General features: G+C 41.9%; 1 protein-coding gene across 1 annotated transcript; it reads left to right on the forward strand.

Annotated features, from left to right (window-relative positions):
• Positions 1-1,524: 1,524 nt before the first annotated feature.
• LZTFL1 (leucine zipper transcription factor like 1) lies at positions 1,525-17,036 on the forward strand. Its single transcript, XM_079116083.1, has 10 exons — positions 1,525-1,682; positions 3,644-3,768; positions 5,732-5,926; positions 7,173-7,233; positions 8,643-8,714; positions 9,915-9,980; positions 10,063-10,140; positions 12,675-12,851; positions 13,608-13,711; positions 14,468-17,036. Exons 1-10 carry the CDS (start codon positions 1,680-1,682, stop codon positions 14,484-14,486), a joined length of 900 nt encoding a protein of 299 aa, XP_078972209.1. The 5' UTR covers positions 1,525-1,679; the 3' UTR covers positions 14,487-17,036.
• The last annotated feature ends 10,496 nt before the right edge of the window (positions 17,037-27,532 follow it).

A 27,532-nucleotide genomic window follows, 5' to 3' on the forward strand; every position in this document is an offset into this window, starting at 1 on the left:
ACATGTTTTCATTTTTGCATCTTTTTCTACCAATATCAATACCAAAAGCTAGCATTTATAACTTAGCTTTATTCTAAACAATTTATCTGCCACCACTTTTCCTCTGCTACCAATAAATTTATTTCTAAAAGTGTTAAACTTGGTTCCTGGGTACTGAGCTTTGTACATAATTTGGAATTAGTCATGTTGAATAAAATGACTGTGGCAAAAAATGAAAAGAAAAATGAAATTCTTGAAACCAGTATCTGATTTAACACCCACTACCAGAATAGTTCACACCTGCCTTCTAATTTTGCTCTTGAAAACATATTTGTATTGGCTTCTTCATCCAGCTTCAGAGGCCTCCACGTAGACCTATGAGGTTTTGGACACCTGACACTGCCTCTGAGTCTTTTCATCCATAAATAGGTAGGATCAGGTCTCTAAAATCCCTTTGAGAGCTAAAAAGCAGCTGACTGTGATCCATTTTAAATTGTATTCTATAGTGGCCAAAATCAACACAAACCCAGAATGTATTGCCCAAAATTAGCTTTTCTATTCATGATTCAGGACTAATGCCAAAGGTCTTCTCTGTCTTCCAGACTCTCAAAAGGGTGGTAGTTCTCAGCCCTGAGCTTTTCATTTCAGTTTATGGAACCAAGCTCACCTTTCAGTTTACTCATTGCCTCCTCAGGATGTTACCTGGCTTGTGTTTGCTTTCTGAGCCTCCTGAACCACCCAGTGGTGGATGCTCACTCACTGGATTTCACCCGCCAGGGCCAAGTATTTGCAGTAAGTCATAGGTACCACACTTTTGTCTTTTCGGGGACACTGTTCCTTCAAGAGTGGTCCGTGACCACTTCTGAGACGATGGTAAAAACTGCGGATTCTAAGGACCCAAGCTAGATTTCGTGAATGAGAACTGTAGCGGCCTTTTTAGTCATGCAAACATGAAACTTTGGAATTCACCGCTCTTTGAGCAAACCAATTTTTCTGAAATTTTTTAAAAGGAAAAGGTGATAGATTTGAGACCTTTACCAACACATAATAATACCAAGAAAAATAATAATAAACGGAGGAGCGAGTGTGGGGTTGTTCGAGGCTCTGTTGTGGAACCTGGAAGAGCAGGTGTCGTCTGCCCGTCTCAGCCACCTTGACGCTCGGGTAGAAACTACTGCGGAGTTCAAAAATAAAAAATAAGTAAAGTTCGCCTCGCTCGCTCTGCTCGCGCTGAGGCATTGAGAGGTCTGGATGACCGCAACAGCGGACGCCATGACGGGTAGAAGCAGGAAGAAGCACAGACCGGCCCTCTATTGCAGGCGAGACCGGAAGCTCCCAGAGGCGCAAGCGCATTGGGGACTCTGGCTGCCCCCCCCCCCCCCCCCCCCGTTACCTCTGGCAACGACGATCAGCGCCCAAAGGCAGCGTGGCACAAAAAAGCGGGACTTCCTGCCCAAGAAGCCAATGCGCATGCGGAGATCTGCCAATCATAGGCACTTCCTGTCTCGTGATCTTGAGGGCCAATGAACGGGCATAACTGCAGATCCACGTGCCTCCGTTCCCATTAGCAACCGCAGGCTTCTAAACAACCCGTTTTACCTCCCATCTTCTGCGGTCCTGCGAATCTCGGTGATTTTAGGCTTGGCAAATCCCTGCCTCACCTCTCTAGCTCCTTTAGGCTCCTGACCCCGCCTGCCGCCATGGTGAGTAGCGGACCGGCCAACGCGGAGGAAAGTGCCGCGGCCTGGGCTGGAGGCGCTGAGCGGGTGTGTCCGGAATGACGGCGCGTCCTCAGCGTGTCTGAGCCCAACTCCTGACCCTGAGGTAACGAGACTGCGCTGGGCGCGAGAGTCTCGGTTAACCTCAACCCAAGCCCTCTGGGATAATCCGGAGTGAATCCCGCTCCTGCAGCCTCTCTCTGTCGCCTTGTCCCTCTCTGCTGCCTGGGGGGTGCGAAGGCCAAGTCAATTCGCAGATGATGAGCAGTTCAGCGCCAGGTTTCCACAGAAACTTCAATTTACACTCACACGTACGCGCGCGCACACACGTTAGCCAGCATGATCAATTGAACGAATCCAACTTTCTGATGTGGATCTTTTCATTTTTAAGAATTCAAGCACCCTATTTTACAACTAAAGATGTTTGGGTTAATATTTTCTTTGTATTACACTGTTCAAACAATCCTTGGACTGGGCCTGTAACCCAGTGGTAGAGCACAGGCTTAGCATGAGCGAGTATTTGGGATCAGTCCTCAGTACCAAAAAAAATGAATATAAGAAAAGACTATTTAGTCCCTCCAGCAGATATAGCATGCCAATTAAATGGCATTTCTTCATAAAGCCATGTACAGTACTGAAGTTGAAGTGTTCAAGAAAAAAAGGAATGAAACCAGGTTTGGGAGTGCTGCTTAAATGACTAAAACACCTCAGCAATTAGACTTCCGAGGTCACCAAAAACCAGATAATTCCTGATCATTCCTTACCTTTCTTGAGCTTAGAGCCTGACTCACTCCTCTTGATTTCCCTAAAATATTATGAAAGTGATTTGGAAAAATGATGATAATGTCACAAAAATTGATTCCAGTTCATGTTGTATCTTCTGTCATTCATTTATATCAATTCAATTAACAAGGGGGGTTTTGGAGTGAGATTTAAGTTCTTCATTGTAGCTAATTCTAGGGTTGTTAAAATCATAAATGAAATAATACATACAAAATAGCACAGTACATGCTAAAATATTAAGCAGTATTTGCCCTATCCTCCTTGGCTGCTGCTAGCCCAGCCTTCCAGGGTTGGTTTTTTTTTTTTTTTTTTTTTTTTTTTTTTTTTTTTTTGAGGTACTGGGAATCGAACCCAGGGCCTTGTGCTTGCGAGGCAAGCACTCTACTGGCTGAGCTATCTCCCCAGCCTGGGCTTATCTTTTAAATATCTGTAAAGCTGTCATCTGGTTTAAAATAAAGACCAACAAATGCCTGTTTCCAAATCAAATACACTTTTTAAAGCTGTATTCAGTGGGATAAGGTTAAATTGCTAAAACATACCAAAAGACAGTGACTGAACCAATTCAGAAGTTTATTTCTTTCTCACTTAGTATCCCATCTCACTGCTCATTTCAGTGAGATGAGTAGGTCAGCGGTGTTCCCTGAGATGGGAACACAGGTCCCTTTCATCTTGCTGCTCTTCCAGCCTCTGAGGCATTCATGTTGTATGTGAGGCTCATTGAGTCCCCACTTCTGCCAGGCCTCATAGAAATAGGATGTTACAGAAATGTACCCCTATCTTAAGATCCAGGCATTAGAAACAGCCCACATCTCTGTTCACATTCATTCCTAAGAAGTAGTCCCATGACTGCACTTGACTGCAAGGAGGCTGAAGAAATATCATCTAGTTGGAGCAGCCTTGCAGCCAGGGGGAAAGGAACCACAGAATTTTGTGTGTGTGTGTGTGTGTGTGTGTGTGTGTGTGTGTGTGTGGTGTTGAGGATTGAACCCTGGGCCTTGTGCATGTGAGGCAAGCACTCTACCAACTAAGCTGTATCCTCAGCCCAGAACAACAGGATTTGATGGACATATAGCAGTCTCTATGATAGGTTATCCTGTATATTTTCATTATTGGTTTTTTAAATCAAATCTTCAAAACAATTAAATTACTTCTTTCTTTTTCAGGCAGAGTTGGGCCTAAATGAGCACCACCAAAATGAAGTTATTAATTACATGCGTTTTGCTCGTTCAAAGAGAGGCTTGAGACTCAAAACTGTAGATTCCTGCTTCCAAGACCTCAAGGAGAGCAGGTATCAGGGGACTCTGTGGAAACCAAATAGGAATGTGGATCCTTTCTGGTAGCCATTATGGGGTGCTGGATCATGACAGTTCTAGGATTGTCATGATTAATTATTTACTGAGGGCAGCTATGCTGAAACTCCTGGATATACAAAATATAGAAATCGTATTGTGACATAAGTAGTGAACCTATTATCAAACGTTGCACATGATTATTATGAGATGGCAGAGTTTATGACAGGTAATCATGAAATTGTGATGGATTTGTGGATTAATGATAAGATTCTATAACTTTATTTATTTAGATACTGGGGATGGAGCCCAGGGTCACTCTACTGCTGAGCTACATCCCCAGTCCTTTTTAATTTTTATTTTGAGAGAGTGTCTTGGTAAGTTGCCTAGGCCCTTGCTAAGTTGCTGATACTGGCCTTGAACCTGCAGTCCTCCTGCCTCAGCCTCCTGAGGTACTGGGATTACAGGTGTGCACCCCTGTACCCAGCTGAAGATTCTGTAACTTTAATTACTTGAGTTATTTATTAAAAGATTAGAGACTTCAAACATGGCAGTTAGGAAGGCTGTGCTATTCTTGTTGAAGAATTAGGAAAGGGAAGAACAGCAGGAAGCCTTGAAAAACTTGCTGACTAGAACCAAAATTATTAGTTGATTTGAGGCAAAAGACAATAAGTTTTGTTAGATTAATAATGGAAGATAGTCAAATGTCCCGTCAGATGTAAGTAAAAAAAAACTTCAAGTGAGCTACAGTTGTCATAAAGCCATGAACTTAGGAGATCCTAAGCAACTTAGAAAGACCCTGTCTCTAAATAATATATAAAAAGGGACTGGGGATGTGGTTCAGTGTTTAAGCTCCCCGGTTCCCACCCCCCCAAAAAAGAAAACCATGAACTTCACTCAATAACAGAGGTCATCAGCCTTACACTATTATCTATTCAATCCATTGACTAATCTGGTTCCTTAACTCCAGCAGATAGAAATAACAATTTAATGGGCAAGAACATGATATGCTATATAAAAGAATATAGAAATTATTAATGTATTTAATAAGGACTTTTATTTAAAAAACAAAGTTTGGGCTTTTTAAGAGTGGTTAAACTCTGTTGGGTAGTTAAAACATGAAAGAATAATAAATCACATACTATTATCCTAAATATAACTGTGCCTAGACTTATTGTAACTGGATCTTGCTTGATTGTTACTGTTGGGAAGAGAGGAAGATGGGATAGTTGCTCTTGGTCTTGTTGAGAGACTGAGGGTAAGGGACTTTGGAGTGGGGAGGACTGTGTTACTGTGAAACTGTCATTGACACTAGAAAGCATATACAGAATCTTTTTCAAGGACTCAATGTCAGACATGTTACTCAGACTATTGAGAATGGTTGTGGGTTTTATCACCCCCAGTAGGATCATAGGCAGGTCTCCCTTCCCTCCTAGCCTTGTGCTCCTCTCTGTGTAATTAGGGGATTGGAGAAGATGGCTCCCTTTCAGCCCAAAAAGATTTTTAATACTATTGTCAATTGTGATATTCATTTTTGTGGGGTGGCACTTTACACTAAGATAAGTTATATTTTTTTTCCCTTTGGGTTTCAAGAATGCTAAGAGAAGCAATATATAATTGCTTCTTATAACTAATTATAGTAGAGATTGAAGTAGAAAACATTTAATATTGAAAAATTAAAGAAAAAAAGATGATGATTTTGAAAGTGTTTCTCAGCATGTGTTTGTATTATCAGATGTAAACATTTGAAGAATTAACCACAATTTAATCATTTAAATAGATATCAGAAGTCAAGTTTAAATTATTTTTAATCTGTTGCATTAACAAAGAAGGTTCCTAGAGAGATTTTCATTATAGTCCTTAATCCTTTAGGTAACACTGATGTGGCTTTCTTAATTTTTGTTGTATTTGTAAGTTGTCTTGTTGTTCATTCAGAAGTTCCAGATCCTGGTTGTTTTCCAGGCTGGTGGAGGAGACCTTCACTGTGGATGAAGTGTCTGAAGTTCTGAGCGGGTTGCAGGCTGTGGTGCATAGCGAGGTGGAGTCGGAGCTCATCAACACTTCCTACACCAATGTGCTACTTCTGCGGCAGCTGTTTTCACAGGCTGAGAAGTGGTACCTTAAGCTACAGACAGACATCTCTGAGCTTGAAAACAGGTAATAAAGTTTGTACCTGCAATTGAGGCAGTAGAGGCCCAACCATAATCTTAAAAGCCAGTAAATGTCTTTGCTGCTTCTTTCCTTGGGGCTAGAATGTGAGAAAATTTGAGTAGGGTAGCAGCAGAGCATGCAGATACTGGGTAGTTTTCTTAAGTACCACTCAATGTCCTTTCAAAATTCTGTTTCTGTTATTCCTAGGTACTACACAGGCCTTTGAGATTTATGAAATTGCTTCCCAAGTTATCATTGGTTATTCTTTGTTGCACCTTTGTTAGCTTGGTCAGTATTACAGTTGGTCATTCTAGCTAGGTCAACTAAGAAATAGAGATTATGTATCAGATGAAAAATTAATTCCAATATAATTAATTCCAATATAATATAATTCAAAAATTAATTCCAATTGATTCTTACAAGTAGCATTACACGTTACCTTTAAATAGGAAATATAAAACAGTTTATCATTCTAACAATGTTGAAGAGCTGATTAATTTCAAAAACTATGGTGAAATTGGTGAAGTTGAAACTCATTCTAAGCCAAGGCATCCTAGAAATGAGGAAGGACTGACCACCCTGCAGCCTGCTCTCCAGGCAGAGTGTTGGTTCATGTGGGCACGTTGAGAAATGCTAAGAGCAGCCTGTGGCAGGGAAGGAAAGCCATGGAGCTTCTGCAGCTGCAGAGGGTGACTGATGAGAAAACTCTTTGAGAAGCTGCTGTGTTAAGATGCTTAGAAGTGTGAGCTGTAAGTGTGTTTCGGTCAGCTCTCCTTTTTTCTGCACAGCTCAGTAGGTGGCTGTATTCCCTCTTTCCTGGGAATACGTGGTTCTCATTTGCAGTAGATATTGGGGACTGATTTCATTTTCTAAGGTTGCTTTATTAAAAATCAGCTTGCCTTTCTTAACAATGTGTACTACGTAACAGCAACCTCCTCATAGAGCCCCAAAAAGAGAGACATGGAGTAAAACAAATTTCACTGATATTTATATTAACATTGCAGTTTACTTCTAGCAACATGTAGTGTATCATTAGCAGGTACAAAATGCTGTGGCTGGTTCAAGTTTGAGTCCATGTGGTTTGGATTTTCAACCATTTGTAATTAAATCTCATTTTTGATGTTGTAAAATTTTGTCCTCCTTGTGCTCTTTCCTCTTGCATTTGATAGGTTGGTACCAGTGATTTTATTCTTTTCTCTGATACAAATTTATGCTAAATGAATATTCTTCTATATTTGCTTTTATCCTCAAGAGAATTATTAGAACAAGTTGCAGAATTTGAAAAAGCAGAATTTACATCTTCAAATAAAAAGGTAATTTTTGGTCATTCTGAGTCCATATCTTAATAGCTGGTATTCAAAACTTTCAAGGCACTCAAAGCATTCAGAGGTCAAAGTGAGAACTCTCAAGGGAGTAACTGTGAAAAACTGCTTTTGTCTGTTATGACCCCATGCACACACACTCCCCGCAGTCCGATCAATCCCAGCTGTGTAAACTCTCCACTTGGCTGATGCACAGTGCAGGGTTTAGGGTGAGTCAGACCTGAGCTCATATTCCTGGCTCTGCCACTCGGTAGCTGTGTGACCTTGAACAGATTTCCTGAGATGACTGAATCTCATCTGTCACAATGAGACAATACTAGTAGTTAGTCACTTGTCTTCTAAACATTCTCAATATGTGTGATGATCATTTACCATTCCCTTTCAAAGACATACCATAAACCCTCCCTGTTGTCAGATTGTTAAACACAATTGAGAGGAGTTAATGTAGAGACCCTTAGAAAACACTTTCCAGCAATTCCTTTGGAACATACTTGTGGCTAAGAAATTTTCTGGGTCAGAGGACATGGATGCTTGTTGTTGTTGTTTAGTTGTAGACGTACACAGTACCTTTCTTTAACTGATTTATTTGTAAATCAGGATCAAACCCACTGCCTTACACATGCCAGGCAAGCACTCCACCACTGAGCTACAGCCCCAGCCCCATGGATGCTTGTTTTTAATACATAGCACTAAACTGCCAGAATGTTCGCCCAGTTATTGTTCATCTGTAGTGTGGTTGCCCAAATTATTGGTAATAATACATTTTTTAAAAATATTTCTTGTGGGCTGGGGATATAGCTCAGTTGGTAGAGTGCTTGCCTTGCAAGCACAAGGCCCTGGGTTCAATCCCCAGCACCGCAAAAAAAAAAAAAAAAAAAAAAAAAAAAATTTTTTTAGTTGTAGATGGACACAATACCTTTGTTCTATTTACTTATCAATTTGTGGTGCTAAGGATTGAACCCAGGACCTCACACATTCTAGGCAAGCACTCTACTACTGAGCCACAACCCCAGCCCCAATATTACCATTTTTCACAGTATGAGGTTCATGAAGAAATCTGTTTTCTCTCCCACAGATGAAAATCCCAGTCCCTAGATACTAGGATCTGTATCAGATCCAGCTTTGATCTCCTCCCCTCCTTTCCCTTCCATCTTTATTTCTTAAAAAGGTTTGGGGTAGGTGGTTCTCATTTTTATCTTTAATATGTATCGGGAATTGTGGTCTGGACCTGTCTTAGATCCTGAGACACAGCATAGTAACCCAGTGAGAATCCCACACCCATGGCACGGGCATCCCTGTGTGCATATGTTTATACACAGTGTCTTCCACTTAGCAAGTGCTCGATGAATAGATGTGATTTACTCTGCTGATTTCAGTTTGATTTCTTTATTTTGTTTCAGCCCATCGTAGATATTACAAAGCCAAAACTTGTTCCACTTAATGAAAGTGGCACAACAGAACTCCTAAACAAGGTAATGTTGTCAACATTTTAAGCAATGGAAAAGCTCTTGTTCTGTCCTCTCAGTTCTTTGCCTGAACAACTCTAGGGCAGAGGAACAAAGCTGACAGGGGGTTGTCTCAGGGTTTGGTGCGCTGGGGGTAACTAGTCCCTCAGCCTTTACTTCATGGTACCCAATGGGCCAGAAGAGGGCATGTTTACCTTCCAGAGAGTGTGAAGCAGCTCTTGAGCACACCTTTCCGTGGTGTGAAGAGCACAGGATTTTGGACAGTGCTTTTGGATAGACACTTGAAGTTTGTAATCCATGATAACAATGAAAGATTTTTTAAATGTTTTATAAAATTCACCAGTGTACCAATAAATATTTTTTACTATTCCTATATTCTGAGCATTATGCTAGATGTTGTTAAAGATTTTAAAAAGCAGTATAATACTCATCCCTCACTCTCAAAATGTCATAGTTTCATTGGGAAGTAGACTTCATATTCCAGAGGAGAGATGGGAGAATTCTCTTGTGTGCTGTGGGCATGATGGAGTAGCAGAGAAGCCACAGTTCCAGTGGGTGAGGACAGGCACTTGGGTAAGGTGGCGCCTTAGCTGGGCCCTGATGATGAAGGCAGATTAAATTGTCAGGGGAAAGGGAAAGGGGCCCGTGGGCAGGGGAACAGGATGGTCAATGGTGAGAGGCAGACAGTGCCCTCGGATGGACCAACACAGGTTGGGGTGTAGAGAGACATTAGACAAATGACAAGTGACTGTTCACGTTGGAGCTTCATAGATCAAAGGTGCTCAGCCTCAGGTTGGTCAGAACCATTTGGGAGCTTGAGGATGAGATGCTGAAATGTTGAAATGGTGTTTTCAGGGTAAGTGTGCAGTATAGGGCATGAATAGACCCATGCAGGATTGGCCAGGTTAGAGAGAAGAGGGAACCCTGGAAAGTGGCTGGGAACAGAGGGTCGAAGGAGGAAAGGTGTGTCTGAGGACTGAGAGAAAAGGAACTAGAAGTCTCTGAGCCAAAGCTAACTCACAGGTATTGACACTGGTGGGCGGGGTGAAATTGGGGGTTCTGCTACTAACCAGGGCATGTGGATTTTTAAGCTATTATGCAATTTCAATTTAATTTAAATATTAAGATTTTAAGTAAAACAAGTAATAATTTCAAGTATTAAAAATATTTTGGGTAAAATAATAACTATTGAATTTACTCACAAAGGAAATTTTAAGACTTCAAGAAGAGAATGAGAAATTGAAGTCAAGGCTGAAGACCATTGAAATACAGGTAACGGAGACATCCTTTAACAAAATTATTGAGTTTCTTACAGATCGAATACTGATGAGTTCTCTTTAAATTTTGATTATAGGCTACGAATGCGTTGGATGAGAAGTCAAAACTAGAACAAGCACTACAAGATTTACAGCTTGATCAAGGAAATCAAAAGGTGAAACAGTTTTAGCTTTCTTTTTCACATTTTCTAAATAGAATAAAGTTATTAACTTAAAATTAAGTCTTAGTCCCTATTCATTTTATCCTGCTCCTGCCACTCCCTAAGAAAAATGCCACCGTTGTCCTGCATTGGGACTGCCTTGCCCAGGAATGGCCAGATGAGAACCAGCACCCTCCCCTCTGTCCATCCTTGGATGAGTGTGACAAAATCAAATTAATATAGTAGTTAGAGTCTTCAGACCCAACTGTACGCAGCCACACTGTACAATGCAGGGAAATCCAGGTGGTGGGTCTGCAGGCTCGGCTGACTGATGACTGAAGGTGGCTCCCCCTGCTGGAAATCAGGTGTGCAGTGCTGTCCCCTGTGGCCTCTCCATGGAGTGTGGATGCTGTAATGTGATTTCAAGTGAGTGGGTGAATGTTTGGTGCAGTATTGGCTTTTCTAGTGGTCACACTGTTATTATAAATGTCTGGCTAAATAATTCCAAACTCTGCTTCACGGGGTTGTTAAACTTTTTCTATGAAAAATGTTAAACATATACCGAGGTAGAGAGACTAGTACGATGAACCCACCACTCAGCTTTACCAGTCATCCCGCATGGCCTGTCTCGCTTCATTTCTGCTTCTCCTTTCTTCTTTCCTCCTTCCATGTCTTTCTGATGCAAATTTCAGACACTGTATCTGTATCTGTATCTGGATATTTTTTAAACAGGAAGATACTTTGTATATAGTTTTTGTTGTTGTTGTAAAGCAAATTTTATGATTTAAGGAAGAATAATTGAGAAAAAATATATAATGCACTTAGTACAGTAGCAGGGACCTAGTAATTACTAAATTAATAGCCTGGATAAGAAGAAAACCTGCATACCTAGAAAGGACATGCTTGTCTAGCTCAAATAGGAAGTTCATTTCCTGAGTCATTTTTTCTGGAAGCATTTCCCGACCAACCTCCTTGCCTAAAGGTGGGTCCCCTCTTTGCTCTAGTCAGGTGTGCCTACTTCTATTATGTCACTGCTTTTTTTTTTTTTTTTTTTTTTTTAATTTTTACAGACTGCTTTTTTGATTCATTGTACACAGATGGGGTACAACTTCATTTCTGTGCTTGTACACAATGTAGAGTCACACCATTCATGTAACCATACATATACATAGGGTAGTACTGTCTCAGTCCACTATCTTTCCTTACCCCCCATCCCATTTCCCTCTACACAATCCAGAGTTCCTCCCTTCTTCTCTTGTCTCGCCCCCTGCCCCTCGTTATGTATCATCATTCACTTATCAGAGAAAACATTCGGCCTTTGGTTTTTGGGCTTGGCTTATTTCACTTAGCATGATATTCTCCAACTCCATCCATTTACCAGCAAATGCCATAATTTTATTGTATATGGTTTTTATAAAAGGAAAATACATATGGTTTTAACCATGCCAGGAACCATAGATTTATAAAATAGAACTAAATGTTCCAGAACAGCTTCATAATTTCTCAAAAGTAAAACAGTTTCAAACATTCTTAGATGATGAATTTGTTTAAAAACCATTTGGGGCTTTGCTTCACTTTTGTTTTAAGATTTTGAACACAAGAAATAAAATTTTGGACAGCAGCAAAACAGACACATGCATTTACAAGTCACAATGAAATAAAACATTTTTAAAGATTAGGTTTCAAAAATGAGCAAGGACCTTTTGTTTTGCTGAAAAGACTGCTTCAGATCTATATGCTTAGCTATCATAGACTATTTGCCTATTGTATCAATACAAATCATTTTTCTATCATGAATTTTGGGGAGTCAAAAACAAGCTCCATGTAGAAGATCCATATTTCTGTGTCAAATTGTACAAAAGTGTGCACAGCTCATTAATATTAAAAACTTGAGGCTGGGGTTGTAGCTCAGTGGCGGAACGCTTGCCTTACATGTGTGAGGCACTGGGTTCAATCTTTAGCACCACATAAATAAAATAAAGGTATTGTGTCCATCTACAACTAAAAAAATTTTTTTAAAAACTTAAAATCTAGTAAATTTAGAAAAACCATGTTTTTAATTGACAATCATTAATTATGTTCTCGTATTTTTGTAAACAATGACTAAAACATATCTACTAAATTTTTTATCTAGTTTTTAAATTATTTTTTCCACCTGTACCATTTTGAAGACTCAAAAATTTCACCAGGATTTTTTTTAGTTTGGCTTTTCAAACTAAAAATGAAAAGATGAAAGCTATTTGCCATCTCAACTCTGGTACATGCATCATGAGAATTTTGAAATCTCACCTCCCCAATTTCTTTTGGACTGAAATAGTAAGAGTTCGTAACCATATTTTCTGTATTTGGAATTCAGTGACTCCTGAGTGTGTGCTGCATGCAAGAGGTCACACCCTTGAGCAGGGGCCGGCTGGCAGCCCAGTCCAGTGAGAGGCGCACGTCGCACGTCATCACTTCTTTCCTCTCCTTTGACGTTGAGTCACCATTCTAAAACAGTTGTTATTTAGGATGTCAACCTGAAGTCACATTCATATATTTCATTTTCACAGGATTTTATAAAGGCCCAAGACTTGAGTGACTTGGAAAACACAGTTGCTGCTTTAAAGAATGAGTTTCAGAAGACACTTAATGACAAGACGGAAAACCAGAAGTCCCTGGAGGAGAACCTTGCAACAGCCAAGCACGACCTACTCAGGGTCCAGGAGCAGCTGAGCATGGCTGAAAAGGTCAGAAGACTGTGTTTAAGGGATTTGTCTGTTCTTGTCGTATTAGCTGATAAACAGTGTAGAGGACACGTTCAAATTATTTTTACTCAAGGTGTTAGCAAATGCGTGTGCTAAAGGATTATCATTTCTGGGCATTGAGATTCTTCCATCTTTGGTGGTAAAGTATCTGTGATGGTGAGCAATCTCCTCACCTTCTAAGGGGTAGGAAATTGCTACCCTTTGGCTGCATCTACCCTTGTCCCCTACATCATTTGGCTTGGTCCTCCTACAGCCTGGCAGAGGAATGAGTGATTTTTTTTCTTTTAAGACTTTGTAATTTATATGACTATGTAGAGAGCTAATTCTTCACTTTAGGGGTTAGACTCTTATGAATGTGGAGCTAAATTTTAATTAATTAAAATTTAATTAATCCTCTTCCTAAAATATTGATACTACTTTGGGATTTGAAAAAAACATTGTGTTTAGTTTACCTGAAAATTAGTTTAATATTTCACATAGATTTCCCATGCCTACGTGAAATATGCTTGGGTTATTTGCTAACATTTTATTTTAGTTATTTGCTAAATAATACTTTTCTTGGCTTCTCATTTGAAATAATGTTTTTAAAATTTAGATAGTCTTCATTTTACCTGAATTTCTTTTGTTAAGTAAATTATATAAAAGTAAATTTGAAGCAAAAAATAAGCATTTTCATCGTATTTGTTATTCTTTGCTTAACTATTTCTTAGTAATGGGCTGATGTTTTTCACTAAGCAGGAATTAGAGAAGAAATTTCAACAAACGGCTGCTTATCGAAACATGAAAGAGATTCTCACCAAAAAGAATGACCAAATCAAAGACCTAAGGAAAAGACTGGCCAAGTAAGCCAGGCCAGTCCCACCCTCCGTCTCTCCCCCTGGGTTGATGTTTCTTCTCTGTTAAATCTGAGCTGTGTCTGGAGGGCTCAGGCAGGAGGGTAGGTGCTCAGTCTTCTAGTCCAGAGGCGTTCTTCTGGGCCTGGCCTCGTCCCTAAGGCCACCAGCACTGCTTCTCAGGTTTAGCCAGATGTTCACACCCACGCAGTTATAGCAAGATTCTCTGGGCACTGCGGTCACTTAGCAGGACAGGGCAGAAGCAAGCAGCTGCAAGCAGTGGGCGTCTCTCCCCTGTGTGTCCTCCTGGCCACATGTATCCTACCTGCCGGGGTCAGTTTTGTCATCAGCACTTTTACCTAGAAACTCAGTTAACATTTGCCTTTAAGTTCCAGGGAAGAGAACTAGAGAGTGAATTCAAGACCAGATTTGTCCTTTAGTAAAGGAGATTTATTAACCCTTCACTCACATAGTCATATCAGCTGTTGTCGTTGATCTGAGGATTGGATAATTGTACTAAAATATAGCAGATCTAGATGCCAAATATAGACCTGGAGTCTAAAGGGACCTTGGGCTTTCTGTGGCAGAGATCCCCAAGGTCACTGTTATAATGCCTTGAGAGCACCTGACCACCACAGCGCTGATGGTAAATGAGGAATGCATTCCTCCTGGACTAGTCCCCGGAGAGGCTCCTTGTAAACTTGTCTGGTAATGACAACATCACAGCAAAAAGTATCCTTACACACTCTTAACTTATGTCTCCAGGTATGAGTCTGAAGATTAAAAACGGAAGATTTCTGGAAACCGCTTCAACATGGACTAAACAGCTGCCTCCCTCCTCAGGCATGGATCTTGAAGCATTTCACCATATCTCCACTCCCTATTTTTCTAATATTTAGACTTTGCTTCTGATATTTTGAACCAGAATCCCTATTTTCAGTTGTCCAGTGGAGAAGAAGAAATGTTATGGCTCTGGCCAATTGCCCTGCACCTCTGCCAGGTTCTCCAGGGCTTAGTTCAAATACAGTGGGAAACCCTTACAGAAGGAAGAGATTTTTCGAGTGGGAGGAAGAATCTTAGCCTTTTGCATTAGCATAAAGACTATATCTTTTTAAAGAATTAAAGAAGCTAACAATGTGTTTAGTTGTGCATTCTCCGAAGGTGAAATAAATAATAGTTATTAGTTATTACAAATAAACCTTATTTTTATTAATGATGAAATCCTACTTCATTTATTCTGTTTGATCAAGAAATGTATGAATTCATTGAAAATGTGAATAGTATCAAAGGCAGCATTTTCACCCATTGTAAGAAAAATTAGCAGTGGACATGAGGATTTGGTTAACTTCTCCCATCTTCCTGCCTTAAATGCTGTTTCAGAGGAGATGCCACCATATTTGGCATCATGACTTACTGTGATTTTGTGCTACTGATGGAGAAGTCCGATCCATCCCATACTACAGTTTAGAAAGCATTTGGATTTGGTGTAAATGTAATCGCTACTTGTACTTCCAGAATATCATTTTAAATTACATGTGAAATAAGTACTCGTTTTTAAAATCTGTACTCAGAGTCAGTCACCAGACTTCAGTTTGGATTTCAGATTATCATTTGTGTCTACAGTAATAACTTTTACAAGATGTTTTAATACATTTGTTATGGTTTAGACATGAAGTCTCCCAAAAGCTCGTGTATGAGACAATCCAAGAAGATTTAGAGGTGAAATAATTGGGTTATGAGAGCCTTAACCCACTCAGTGTGTTAATCCACCTGAATGGATTAACTGGGCAGTAACTGTAGGCCGTGTGACTGAAGGAGGTGGGTCGCTGGGGTGTGCCTTTAGTGTATATATGTTGTCCCTGATGAGCAGAGCGCTCTTTCTGTTTCCTTGTTGCCATGTCCTGAGCTGTTTTCTTGTCACACCCTTCCGCCATGATGTTCTGACTCTCCTCAGGCCCAAGCAATGGAGTTGGCAATCTGTGGACTGAGACTTCTGAAACCATGAGCCCCAGATAAACTTTTCCTCCTTTACATTGTTCTTTCACAGTGGCAAAAAACCAACAATGTTCTTTGGTCCTGCTTTTTTCAGGTGTTCTAGGTAAATCACTAAGAAATGAGCATCCTACCAGCAGTTGTGTAATGGAGCAGTATGCTCTGAGAATAAATAAAATGAAACTCACAAGCTAGTAATGCTTCAGAAGAAAGCGCTTAGTCATTTTTCCATTTCCAGAAACAAAAGTGTCACATCCTCCGTTAGCACTGCTGCTAAGAGAAGCCATTCCACTTCCACGGGTGAAGATCTTATTCCCAGAGAAGAGCTACTGGTCAGAGGATCTGTCTCCTTATTTTTATTCAAACTTTTAATAAAGCCTTGAATCCATTATGTTTTTGTAGGTTTTACATTCAAATGTTGAAGAAACAAATGATAAAGGGTAAGATACTCCTCCCCACACACAAGAAGGGAGAAGGCAATGTTAAGAAGATGGAAAAAGCTGAGCAGGGAGAGAAGACAAATCCAGTAACAGGCCAGCACTCACTACTCATTTCTTCGCCTGTCTCCGTGGCTAAATTGCTCATTAGTATCTGCCCCACAGGGCTTTCACCGAGGACTCCCATCTCAGCTGGTACTGATCGAGCTCGAATTGGTACCCTCTCCAAAAGTCCATTCCATTATTTGTGGACCAGTATCTTCTATATAATTCAGAAGCAGCACTTCCAACTAATGGCTGGTGTGGCCTTCAGAAACCACTTAATTATTTTCTCCCTACTCCTTTCTCAGTTTGATGAAAGAAGGCATGTGGAGAAACCTATCTTGCTAGGTAGAACATCACCTGATTTTTTTAGTAGCAACTTTGAAATATTCTGTGTAATGTGTTCCACTTGTTCAATAGCAAATTCAAAAGTATCTCTGAAACCTTAAAACCTAACTTATGCCAGGATTAAGATAAGCAAATAGGCACTTTGGTGTTAATCAACGTAATTCTTATATTTAACAAGCACGTTTTAGTGCTGCTGGTTTTTTTTTTTTTTTTTTTTTTTAACACCTACCCCTCAGCAAAATGTAGTATAAAATTTTTGTTTCTTTTAGTAGTTGCCCAGCGTTAAGATTTCTTTCACTTTTCTGGAAAAGAAAGCCTTTTTAGTCTATAAATTGTGGATCCCTAAGAAGGTTGATTCAAGCCTCAAGCTAATTTTTAACATGCTAAGCTGTACAGATACGAGCTGGTGGCCATCACATGCAGTTTTGATCTAGCTTAAAAATTCAAGGCTTCTGCTAAATTGTGACTCAGACTTTTTGTTGACAAAAAATAAAATGTAAAGGACTTACTAATTTCTTCTGGTTGATGTGTTTACTACATTTTGAGTGCTAAATGTTTAAATGATCATTTGCTTATGTCATAAGTTCATAGGGAAAATATTATAGCACATTAAATATGCAATCCTATTGGATACAGCCTTTGTAATTTTTTATTTTCATTCTGATTAACTGAAAAGAATTTATAGAGATGTTTAAATTTCTAATGCTTAGGTTGCAAAAATTTGGCAGTAATGATTTCCCTCTGCTTATGTGTAAAGGCCTGTGTTCAAAATTTTGCCTTAGAAATTCAAGACATGATTTATCTCACATAAGCAAGTCTTTTGGAGAGAAAAGCTATCTCGGCTTTTAATATTGCATATTTAAACAAAACAGTATATAGACAAAATATTTTCAACACGCTTAGAAAAAAGTTTCATTTTCTGAAGAGAAATATTACACTTATGAAAGGTAATAACAACTGCCGTGGAGAATAAAGACAGTGGAGTGGGGACAACTGGCTGAGCCATTGAGGGGGAACGGTGGCATTATTTCACACTGCCATCAGCACCACCGAAAGAGCATCCTGCTGTGCTTCCACCTACTTGAGAATGTGACAGTGAAAGAGTAGTCGATCCCTTGCATTATATAAAACATCGCTTCCTCCTTTTGTACCTACAGGACATCATTTAATTTTTACAGATTTAAAAAAAATATATTGCTGTTCGACAAAGCAAAATTGAACTTTGAAAATCCTTAAGTTTTAAAAGTAGCAGTGGACCTACTGTCAGATTAACACCTTATTCAATGAATTTTCATGTATGCTTGGAAAAGAAATGTCACCTGGAACTAGCAAGGATCTCTTTCTAAGAAGAAATCATAGCAGGCTAAACACATTTGTGTGTATGGGTGTGTGTGTGTGCACGCATGCACGCACATGCTGCAGATAGAACCCAAAGCAACGCAGATGCTAGGCAAGCACTCTTCCACTGAGCTACACCCCCGGCCCTTTGTCTTAAGAGCATGAAAAATGGTGTATCAGGATTTCAGCAGAGTGTGACGGAGACCTCATGATAACATCATCGGAAAAGTCCTAATTGGGTTCTTCAAAATGTGAACCCTTGAATATGGATGTGGGTGCAGGTAGTTTATTTGGAAAGTAATTCCAGGAAATCCTATGGAGACAGGAATTAAAACAGATTGAGAGTCACCACTGTGGGCAAACGGGGCTCAGTCCTACTGGGGATCCTCCAAGACACTGAATGGAAACATCTCTGAATTCTTCCACCGAGGGTGAAGGAAGCCGAGGTCGTCACCCATCACTTCCTTCCCCTCTCTGGTTGAAGGTCAAACCTAAGGTATCAAATCCTTGCCATGTTCAGCCTCCCCTGTATGTGGACCAAGTTCACCCCTGTAACCAGAGAACACCCTCAGGCAAAGAGGCCTAGAAGCCACTGTGTGGGTTGGTGTCTGAAAGCAAACGGGAAGAGATGGTGTTTTAGTCAGCTTTTTCACTGCTGTGGCTTAAAGACTTGGCAAGAACAATTTTAAGGAGGAAGAGTTTATTTGAGGGCTCGTGGTTTCAGAGGGCTCAGTTCACAGACACCTGGCTCCATTCCTTGGCGCTGGAGGCAAAGCAGAACATCATGGCAGAAGAGTGTGATGGGGGGGAAGTGGTTCACATGATGACCAGGAAGCAGAGAGAGACCCCACTCGCCAGATACAAAATATACACCCCAATGACCCACCTGCTCCAGCCACACCCTACCCACTTTCAGGGACCACTCAGTCAGTCCCACTGGGACTCATTCGCTGAGTGGGCCAAGCCGCTGGTGATACAACCATCTCTCCTCTAACCCTCCTTGCATTCTCACACATGAGCTTTTCGGGGACACCTCGCATCCAAACCACAACAGCATGGGGAGTGACTTTTTGAGGGGCTGAAATGTTCTAGAATTAGACAGTGGTGATGTCTGTCCGATTTTGTGAATATACTAAAAAAACCATTAAATGTATACTTTAAAAGGTAAATTTTATACGTGAATTGTATCTCAGTTGAGAAAACCTCTGGGTATAATTGAGGGTGAAGCCATCCACATCTCCTGAGTCCACCCTGTCGCACTATCGTGTGTCCCATGCTAAGTCCACTCTGTCTTAAGAGTAGTGACTGGTCACAACTTTTTAAAAATGGTGAATAAATAAAAGGAAAACATCAATAAAAAAAGCTTAGTGGGACTAGCTATATTCCTTGCTGTTGCCAGTTGTCCTGAAACCACAACAAATATTTATCATCTCCTACCATTTATTCTAGATTTCCCCCCACTCTCAACCAGCACTTGCACAGGTCGAACTTGCCTGCCCAGTGGGATGACCCAGTCTTCCTCTCTTAGGGGTCTGAGCCCCTCCCATGCTGTAGTTGTGGAATTTCGCATTTATTGTTATCGCCAGGTATCGCCACGTACCCCCAAGTCCTTTCTCCCCATAAGAAGATTCCGTTACCCTCTGGTGATGAGTCCTTCCCTGACCTGTGGTCTGCTGACCTGAAGAGCCCCAAACCAACAGGTAGCAGCTACGGATTTCTGTTTAGTAGAATCTTCTAGTGTGGAACCAGATTGGTTTAGGAGTAGCAAGGGGAAGTGGGCGGACCTTGGGGAACACCAGAGATCCCTCCTTACCCGTTTTCTTCCAAGAGGCCTCTGAATGGTCTCCAGGAGATGGGAGGCCACTCTACTCTAGCGAGGTGGAGGAAGCCACTTCTGAAAAAGGCCCAAGGGTTCAGGGGAACATGAGTATCGAGATCTTTGGGGACACCTACTCCAGTGGGCCCATCTTATGTTTCAGAGTTCCATTCTTTCCCAACTAGGAAACTGACTTAAGAAAAAGAGACTTTCCAGATGAGTGAATTGTTGTAACATCACCCTTATAAACCAATCTTGGGCCTGATTCTCAGCACATTCTGGCTTCTGGAAGTGGGAGGTCTCTGAACGCTACCGTGGGATTTTACAGTTACCTGCGGTGAGAGCTGGCTGATCATAAACTGTTCTTCTCCCTCTTCATCCTGGAGAGAGGAGGATATCGGGTAAGGGTTTTGGTAACTGATTCAGTGGCATGGCTAGGTTAATCACCACCACCCTTGGTATCAGCAGGGGTACCCTGTTGCCATTTGCCTGGCATCCAAATCCAGAATCTCATTCTGAAGGCTGCTTTCTAGGGCCACTGCTGGCACTAACTATGACTTGGGCTTTTCCTGTATCCCTGCAGCAGGGATTTTGGTTGAAGTAATTTACTTGGGAGGTGATCCGACGAAGCAGGGTGAGGACATGGGGTGGGGGAGAGGGGAAAGGGATAAAGGATGTGGAAATGAGCAGGTCACCACTAGGGACCACCATGCCCAATCCCACTGAGGAGTGAGGAAGCTGGGAATGTCTCTTCCAGTCCTTTGTTGATTAGGATGAGGATTGTCACCAAGTTTGTCAAACCCCAGCACTAATTGGGCCTGGGCTGAACAGGCTCTTATGGCCAAGAAAGGTCCCCAGGTGAAGGGACCTCAGGTCACCCTCCAGGAGAGGATGAGGGTGTTGGGGGGGCGGGGGTTCCACAATGAACTAAGTCAAGAGAAGAGCAAACACAGTGGATATTTGTCTGCTTTCAATACTCACTCATTAGAGGAGCAATTCAAATTAGAAGAGATCAGAAAACACACCGCTCAACATTTTCAGGCCGATGTGCTCCCCTGGCGGGTCCATAGCAGCCTGTACATATGAACAGCTCTGAGGAAGTACCCCTGGGTGGAGTACCTGGACAAGAGCCCCATCTGTCTGACTCAAGCATCAGGCCCATTGCACATGTTTAACCCAGAGGTTTGTGAAAATGAATTTCTGCCTCCTATGCAGGTACTACCTAAAACATGAAAAACCTTGGGTAGATTATAAAAAAAAAATCAGATATTATCTATAAATTAATGACCTAATACTGAATTCTTTCATATGACCAAAACTCGTTTCAAATCAGTCATTATAAAAAATACTTCATTCAGAACTTAATTTCCCGCTCTGTGAAACAGTGAGTCATAAACAATTTTATCCCTAATCATGACCTGATCAAGGTCATGATTACAAGTATCTGTGCTTGTCCTGCACTCCAGAGCTCTTGAGGGCTGCTGAGATGTAAACAGCTATTTGCCCCTTTTAAGAAATGGCCTGTAGGCACAAAAGCAGGTTTAAAAAAAAAAAAAAAATCTGATTTAACCATGTCGTATCCTATTAGGCTGGAAACTAACACTCTGGTTTTGCCACTGTACCAATCTCTGTTCTTACCTCTAACAAGGTGAGGGCTTGGGAAACAGAGGCACTTACTGGGTTTGTGTGCAGCCTTGGAATGAGGGCTTGAGGGATTCTTTTATGGCTGTAGTGTGTAGGCTTTATGTGTCTTGGCTGCTCCAAGACCTCTTAAGTTGTTTTACAAGAAAATGCTAATCATCCATGTTATCAGTTTTGTTTCAGATACTTGAGGTGTCCAGGTAACTAATTCTGGGTAAGTGAAATGCTATACCTTTTATTTCTTTTTCTTGCCGTATTGCACTGGTCCAGACTTCTAGTACAGTGTTGAATGGAGGTGGTGGCCAAGGACATCTTTGTCTCATTTTCAATCTGAGGGACAATTCCCTGAGAATATTTTAAATATTTTACCAATGAGGATGATGCTTTCAAATATTCTGTATCAAAATAAGGAAGATCTTTTCTATTCCTAGTTTGCTGAGAGAGTTAATAAAAATTATAAATGGGTGTTAAATTTTGATAAGTGCCTTTTCTGCATCTATTGAGATGAGGATACAATTTCTCTTTTTTTTTCTGCTCTTGATATGAATTGCAATATTTAATTTTTGAAGTTAAACTATTCTCAGAGGCCTGAACCATACCCCATTGGGTCACTGTAATGCTCCACCCTGGCATACGGGCCCTGCAGGAGAGGGTTGGACCACAGCTTACCCATGGTTGGCAGGATGCCTTCTGGTTCTCTCAGAACACAAGAGATGGGGGATGATGGGGAGCTGTCCCAAGCCATCTCCAAGTACCTTCCTGCCTCTCCGGGGAGGCTTCTAATGAGGTTCTGAAGAGCCCAGGGTAGACCTGAAAAATACAAAATCACTTAGCTAGGGTCTAGAGTTGGCTCCTCAGCAACAGGCTATCCTGCAATTTGTGTTGCTGTCATTTCATTCTGCCTGTTTTAATTAGCTGATGTCCTTTTTGATGTGTGGGAGGAGGATCCTGGGTGGAAGCAGGCGCCTTCTTCTTCCTGTGTTCCTTCTGTCGTGGATGTAAATAAAAAGCTGCCTGAATCTTATCACCTTCACCGTCCAACTCAGTTCACCCTTGGCCTGGTCTTGGCTCTTATGTGTTTGGTCGTCTCCATTCAAAATGAAGGGCTCTGTCTCCAGATGCAGGAGAAGGGACGGCTGGGAGTGGGGAGGTGGTGAAACGTTCCCCACCCCCTTTTTTTTCCAATTTAAAACTTAACCAACAGCAAAGTGCACAAACCATAAATATACAGGTCAAAGAATTTGCCCTAAATACACAGCGTTCAGCACCCAGATGAAGAAGCGCCGTCATCTGTACCCACAGAGGCCTCCTGTGCTCCTTCGGGGCACCGTCTCCTTCCAAAGCCACCACTCAGGACTTCTAGCGCCTACGGCTCACCTGGACTGTTTGGTTTTTAATATTTCATTTGTTCTTTTTAGTTGACAGTAGAATGTATTTGACATGTTATGGGGTGCAAATTAAGAACAGACTGATCACCACTGAGAAGTCCAAATTTGAGAGTCTTTATTAAGCCGACCGGCTGACTTATCTCACACAATGCCCCAAAAAAATGGCTATTGGGAGAACAGCCCCGACCACAGGGTTGTAGGGGTTCTTATACCAAAAATCACATTAATCATAAGTGTCTGTTGCTATGATTCAAATTAACATCATGAGATCATCGACAGAGGGGGAAGTGGGTCAAAATGAGCCTTACCGAGGTATAAACTAAAGAATGGTTACTAACATCCACACAATCACTGTTTACATGGTACATTGATTAGGAGCAATAGGGATCAAAAGAGAGCAATTCTTTACTACATAGGAGTTGCCATTGTATATTATTAAACATGTCACACCAAGTAACTGATGATGGGTACAGAGGCTGGGTGTTCCCATGGGAGAAGCTTATTTCCTACATAACATGGAGTCTCCCAGCAAAATGGAGTCTGTTTAGTCATTTCCCTTAGAGTCTGGCCTGTAACATTGTCATGGAGCCAGATCTGTCAGCCCATCACAGACATATCATACATACATGGAGTATAGCTTCCCATTTTGTGGTTGTACGTGATGTGGAATCACACTTCGTGTATTCATGTATGAACGTAGGAAAGTTATGCCCCATTCATCTATTCATTCTACTGTCTTTCCCATTCCCATCCAGCCTCCCTTTCCTTCATTCGCCTTTGTCTAATTCAAAGTACTTTTTTTTTTTTTTATTATTATACCGGGAATTGAACCCAGGGGCACTTAACCACTGAGCCACATCCCCAGCTCCTTTTTTGTAGTTTATTAGAGACAGTCTTGCAGAGTTGCTTAGGGTCTCCACAAATTGCCAAAGCTGACTTTGAACTTGCAATCCTCCTGTCTCAGCCTCCAAGCTGCTGGGATTACAGGCGTGCAGCACCACACCTGGCTATTGGTACTTTTATTCCTCCCTACTCCCTCCCCGTTATTGTGAGTTAACATTCACATATCAGAGAGAACATTCAGTCTTTGGTTTTGGGGATTGGTTTATTTCAGTAGCATGATATTCTCTAGTTCCATTCATTTACCAACAAATACTGTGATTTCATTTTTCTTTAAGGCTGAGTAATATTCCCTTGTGTATATAAACCACACTTCCTTCATCCATTCATCTGTTGAAGGACACCTAGTTTGGTTCCATAGCTTAGCTATTGTGAATTGGGCTGCTATAAATATTGATGTGGCCATGTCACTGTAGCATGCTGATTTAAGACCTGGACTGTTTTTAACTTTACACACAGGGAATCAGGCAGTGTATGCTCCACTGTGTCCTGCTTCCTTCAGCCCCTTGCTTGTGAGAGCCACCCTGTTTTGGCATATAGTGAGTGTCCGTTGGTGGCCCTTGTTCGATCGTGTTCCTGTGTGTGCCTATTTCTCTACCATGCTGTTCCTCGAGGTTTGGGGGAGTGTGGAGAGTGCTCCTGTAACATCGACTGTGGCTCTGTGGCGTAGACACATACGTCCAGGAGTCCGCGGGTACCACCCTAAACTTCTCCAAGTTACCAATGTACAATCCACCCGCAGTGTAGGAAGGTTCGGGGCTGGATATATTTTGAGGGTAAAACTAACAGAGTATTAGCACAGTCAATCACTCCACTACTCCAAGGACTCCAAGGGCTGGGGACTGAGCCCCCACTGGGCTAGTCTTGGTATCAACACACAGGAGGAACAGGTTTGGGGCACAGTGTAGTGAAGACCAGTAATGCTGTTTTGGGCATGTCTGAAAGGCTTCTCAGACCCCCACACGCAGGTGTCGGGTGTGCTGGACAGACAGGCCTGAACCTCTGGGCTATAGATGCCGTGCTGGACGTGATCCCTGAGCTCAGCAGAGGCGGCTCCCCTGGAGAGGAGAGCGGAGGCGAGAAGATGGGAGCTCCCACCCCACGCGCGAGGCCCAGGAGGAGGGGAAGACTCAGCAAGGGAGGCCGAGAAGCCGCCCAGGAGGCAGGAAGAAAACCAAGAGCTCCCTCGGAAGCAGGCGGGGAAAATCCACGCATCAGGAGGAAGGAGGCGGCCGACGGGTGAGGAAGGCAGGGAACTGACGGCTACCAGCTGAGGTAGCCACACGGGGACTGCTGGTGACCCCGACGATTTTCAGATGGGCGAGAGCAGTCTGGGCGAGGTGACTCTAGGAAGTAATGAGAGGAGAGAAACTTGAAGAAGGGGCAAGTGCTGGTGTGGCTTGAGGAGCTTTGTACAAAACAGAAAGGAAGGAAAACGAAGGGCCGAAGCTGGAGGGGAAAGTGGGATCAAGGGATGGACTGTTTCCTTACAACGAAAGGTGTGGCAGTGTGTCCTCTATGCCTAAAGCCTCAAGAAGGAGACTTCAGGGCAAAGACCTGAAGAAAGTGAGGCAGATCACCCTGGGGATATCCGAGGTGAGAGGATCCCAGGTAGAGGAAAGAGCAGTGCAAAGGCCCTGGGGCAGGGCCAAGCTGAAGCACTGAAGAGGCAGCAGAGCACAGGCAGGGCTCAGATGGTTCAAATAAGGGAAAGTACAGGAAAAGAGTCATAAAACACTGAGGGGGCGGGTCAGGCAGAGCCTCACAGGTCACCGCAAGGACTTTGTGCTGAAATGGGGTAATCATGCAGGAGTCCTGAGCAGAGGAGCAACTCGATTTGATTCATATTTGATAAAATTCAACCTCCATGATATATGGTGATGTGTCAAGTGCTTATTTATCTTTGATCTTTGGAACCAGGAAGGCCTGTCATCCCCACTTCTATACAACATTGTGCTGGAGGTCTGAACCAAAGCAGGAAAAGAAAACTGCCACCATTCATAGATGACCTGACGGTGTGCCTGGAAAATTCACAACAATCTGCAGGTGTGTGCAGATGAAAGGAGGATTTCCCACGGCCCGCGACAGTTGCTCCCGCTTTTAACTTTTTGATCAAAGTTTTCATCCTCCAGGAATATAGAAAAATTCAGAGTTTGCCCCTGATAGCTTTGAAAGTAAAAACTGACACAATTGAAAGAAAAACCAGAGATTCACAGTCATAGTGGAAGATTTATCACTTCTCTCAATGATTGATAAAACAAGTCAATCAAAAAAATGAATAAGGATATAGAAGATTGGAGCAATACGGTAGCAAATTGGACCTAATAAAGAAAACATTGCCCCCCAAAACTGCAGCATCCACTTTTTTAAGTACATAGACTACTTATGAAAATCAGCCACACACTCTACCAAATCTCTATAAAATTCAGTACACTGAAACTCACAGTTGGTTCTACTGAACATTCCCAAAGGCTACATTCATAAAATTCACTGTTTATGGAAATGAAAATTCACAAAGCACAACTGCACTCAGTATGGATGTTTCCCCCCACGAGCAGTATGTTAAACAATAGTAAAACATATCCTAGCAGTTCAGGAGACTGAGGCAGGAGGATTGTGAGTTCAAGGTCAGCCTTAGCAACTTAGTGAGGTCCTGAGCAACTCCGTAAGACCCTGTCACTAAATAAAATACAAAAAAAGGCTGAGAATGTGGCTCAGTGGTTACGTGTTCCCGGGTTCAATCCCTGGTACCAAAAAAAAAAAAAAAAAAAAAAAGAGAGAGAAGAGGAGAGGAAGAAAATCATGAAAAAGATATCATGATTTCATTCACAGAGTTTTTTCAGGGTATATGGAAAAGGATCATAATCATAAAATCAACAGGAAGAAAAGCCAATTAACTATGAAACAATTTTATAAAAGTTAAAATCACATCATCTCTGGGGGAGGGGAGGAGAGGCATAGAACTGGGAAGAGTGTGTTGAGTGCTGACTCTGTGGGCACTTACCTATCGTTATTTGATAACCTATGCACGTTTATGCACCTTTCCACAAGTGTGCTGGGTGTTTCAATACAAAAATAGTGCATAGCACCTGTAATCCCAGTGGCTCAGGAGGCTGAGGCAGGAGGATGCCCAGTCCAAAGCCAGCCTCAGCAATTTATCGAGGTTCTAAGCACTCAGAGAGACCCTACCTCTAAATAAAATACAACAACAAAAAAGGCTGGGGATGTGGCTCAGTGGTTAAGCGCCCCTGGGTTCAATCCCTAGTGCCAAAATAATAATAATGATAAATAATAATAATGCATATGTGAAAACCAAACACGGCAGACAATGATGCAAGAGCAAATTGGTGCGGGTTTTATATTTAGAAACACAAACGAAGGCTTAAGTGAAGTTCCGGAATTGTGGAATTCCCTATCACACCGCAAGCTGGGCCTGAATGGATGTAGTACAACGGCTCCCAGAGGGTGCTGGGGTTATTTTCAGACAAAGGGGCCCTTGGGTAAGCATGGAATAGGTTTTGGGCTTCTTTCGTTCATGAGAAGACCTGTGTTGCATGGATGAGAAAATTATCTTTTAAGACCGTTTTCTCCTGCTGACTCACTGGATTTTAGAGAAGAGATTTGGAAAGTGGAAACGAGAGAGCACTGGGGACAAGGGAAAATAGAGGAGGGATTCCGCAGAGAAAAAAATCACAGACCTATGAAGGTGGATAATAAGGAGGGGCAGTGGGCCTGGGACTCCTGCTCTCCTGGCACTGATACCACCATTTACTGGTGACGAGTTCTGCTCCCTCTCCTGTTGAAGTCTGAGCACTAGAGAGGCAGCCAAGGCAAGCACATTAAGCAGGTTTTGTTTAAAGCTGATAATACAGACTTCTCTTCTCCCGGGAGGGAGAAGGGGCCGTGGCTGATGTTCTACCCAAGAAGC

This window comes from Sciurus vulgaris (assembly GCF_902686455.1).
Source record: "Sciurus vulgaris genome assembly, chromosome: 16".
Classification (NCBI taxonomy): domain Eukaryota; kingdom Metazoa; phylum Chordata; class Mammalia; order Rodentia; family Sciuridae; genus Sciurus; species Sciurus vulgaris.

What these genes read in the sequence shown, in the direction of transcription:
- LZTFL1 (XM_079116083.1), top strand. An exon ending in CAAGACCTCAAGGAGAGCAG is followed by an intron (nt 3,769 to 5,731) that starts GTATCAGGGGAC and finishes GTTGTTTTCCAG; the next exon opens with GCTGGTGGAGGAGACCTTCA. An exon ending in TTGATCAAGGAAATCAAAAG is followed by an intron (nt 10,141 to 12,674) that starts GTGAAACAGTTT and finishes TCATTTTCACAG; the next exon opens with GATTTTATAAAGGCCCAAGA.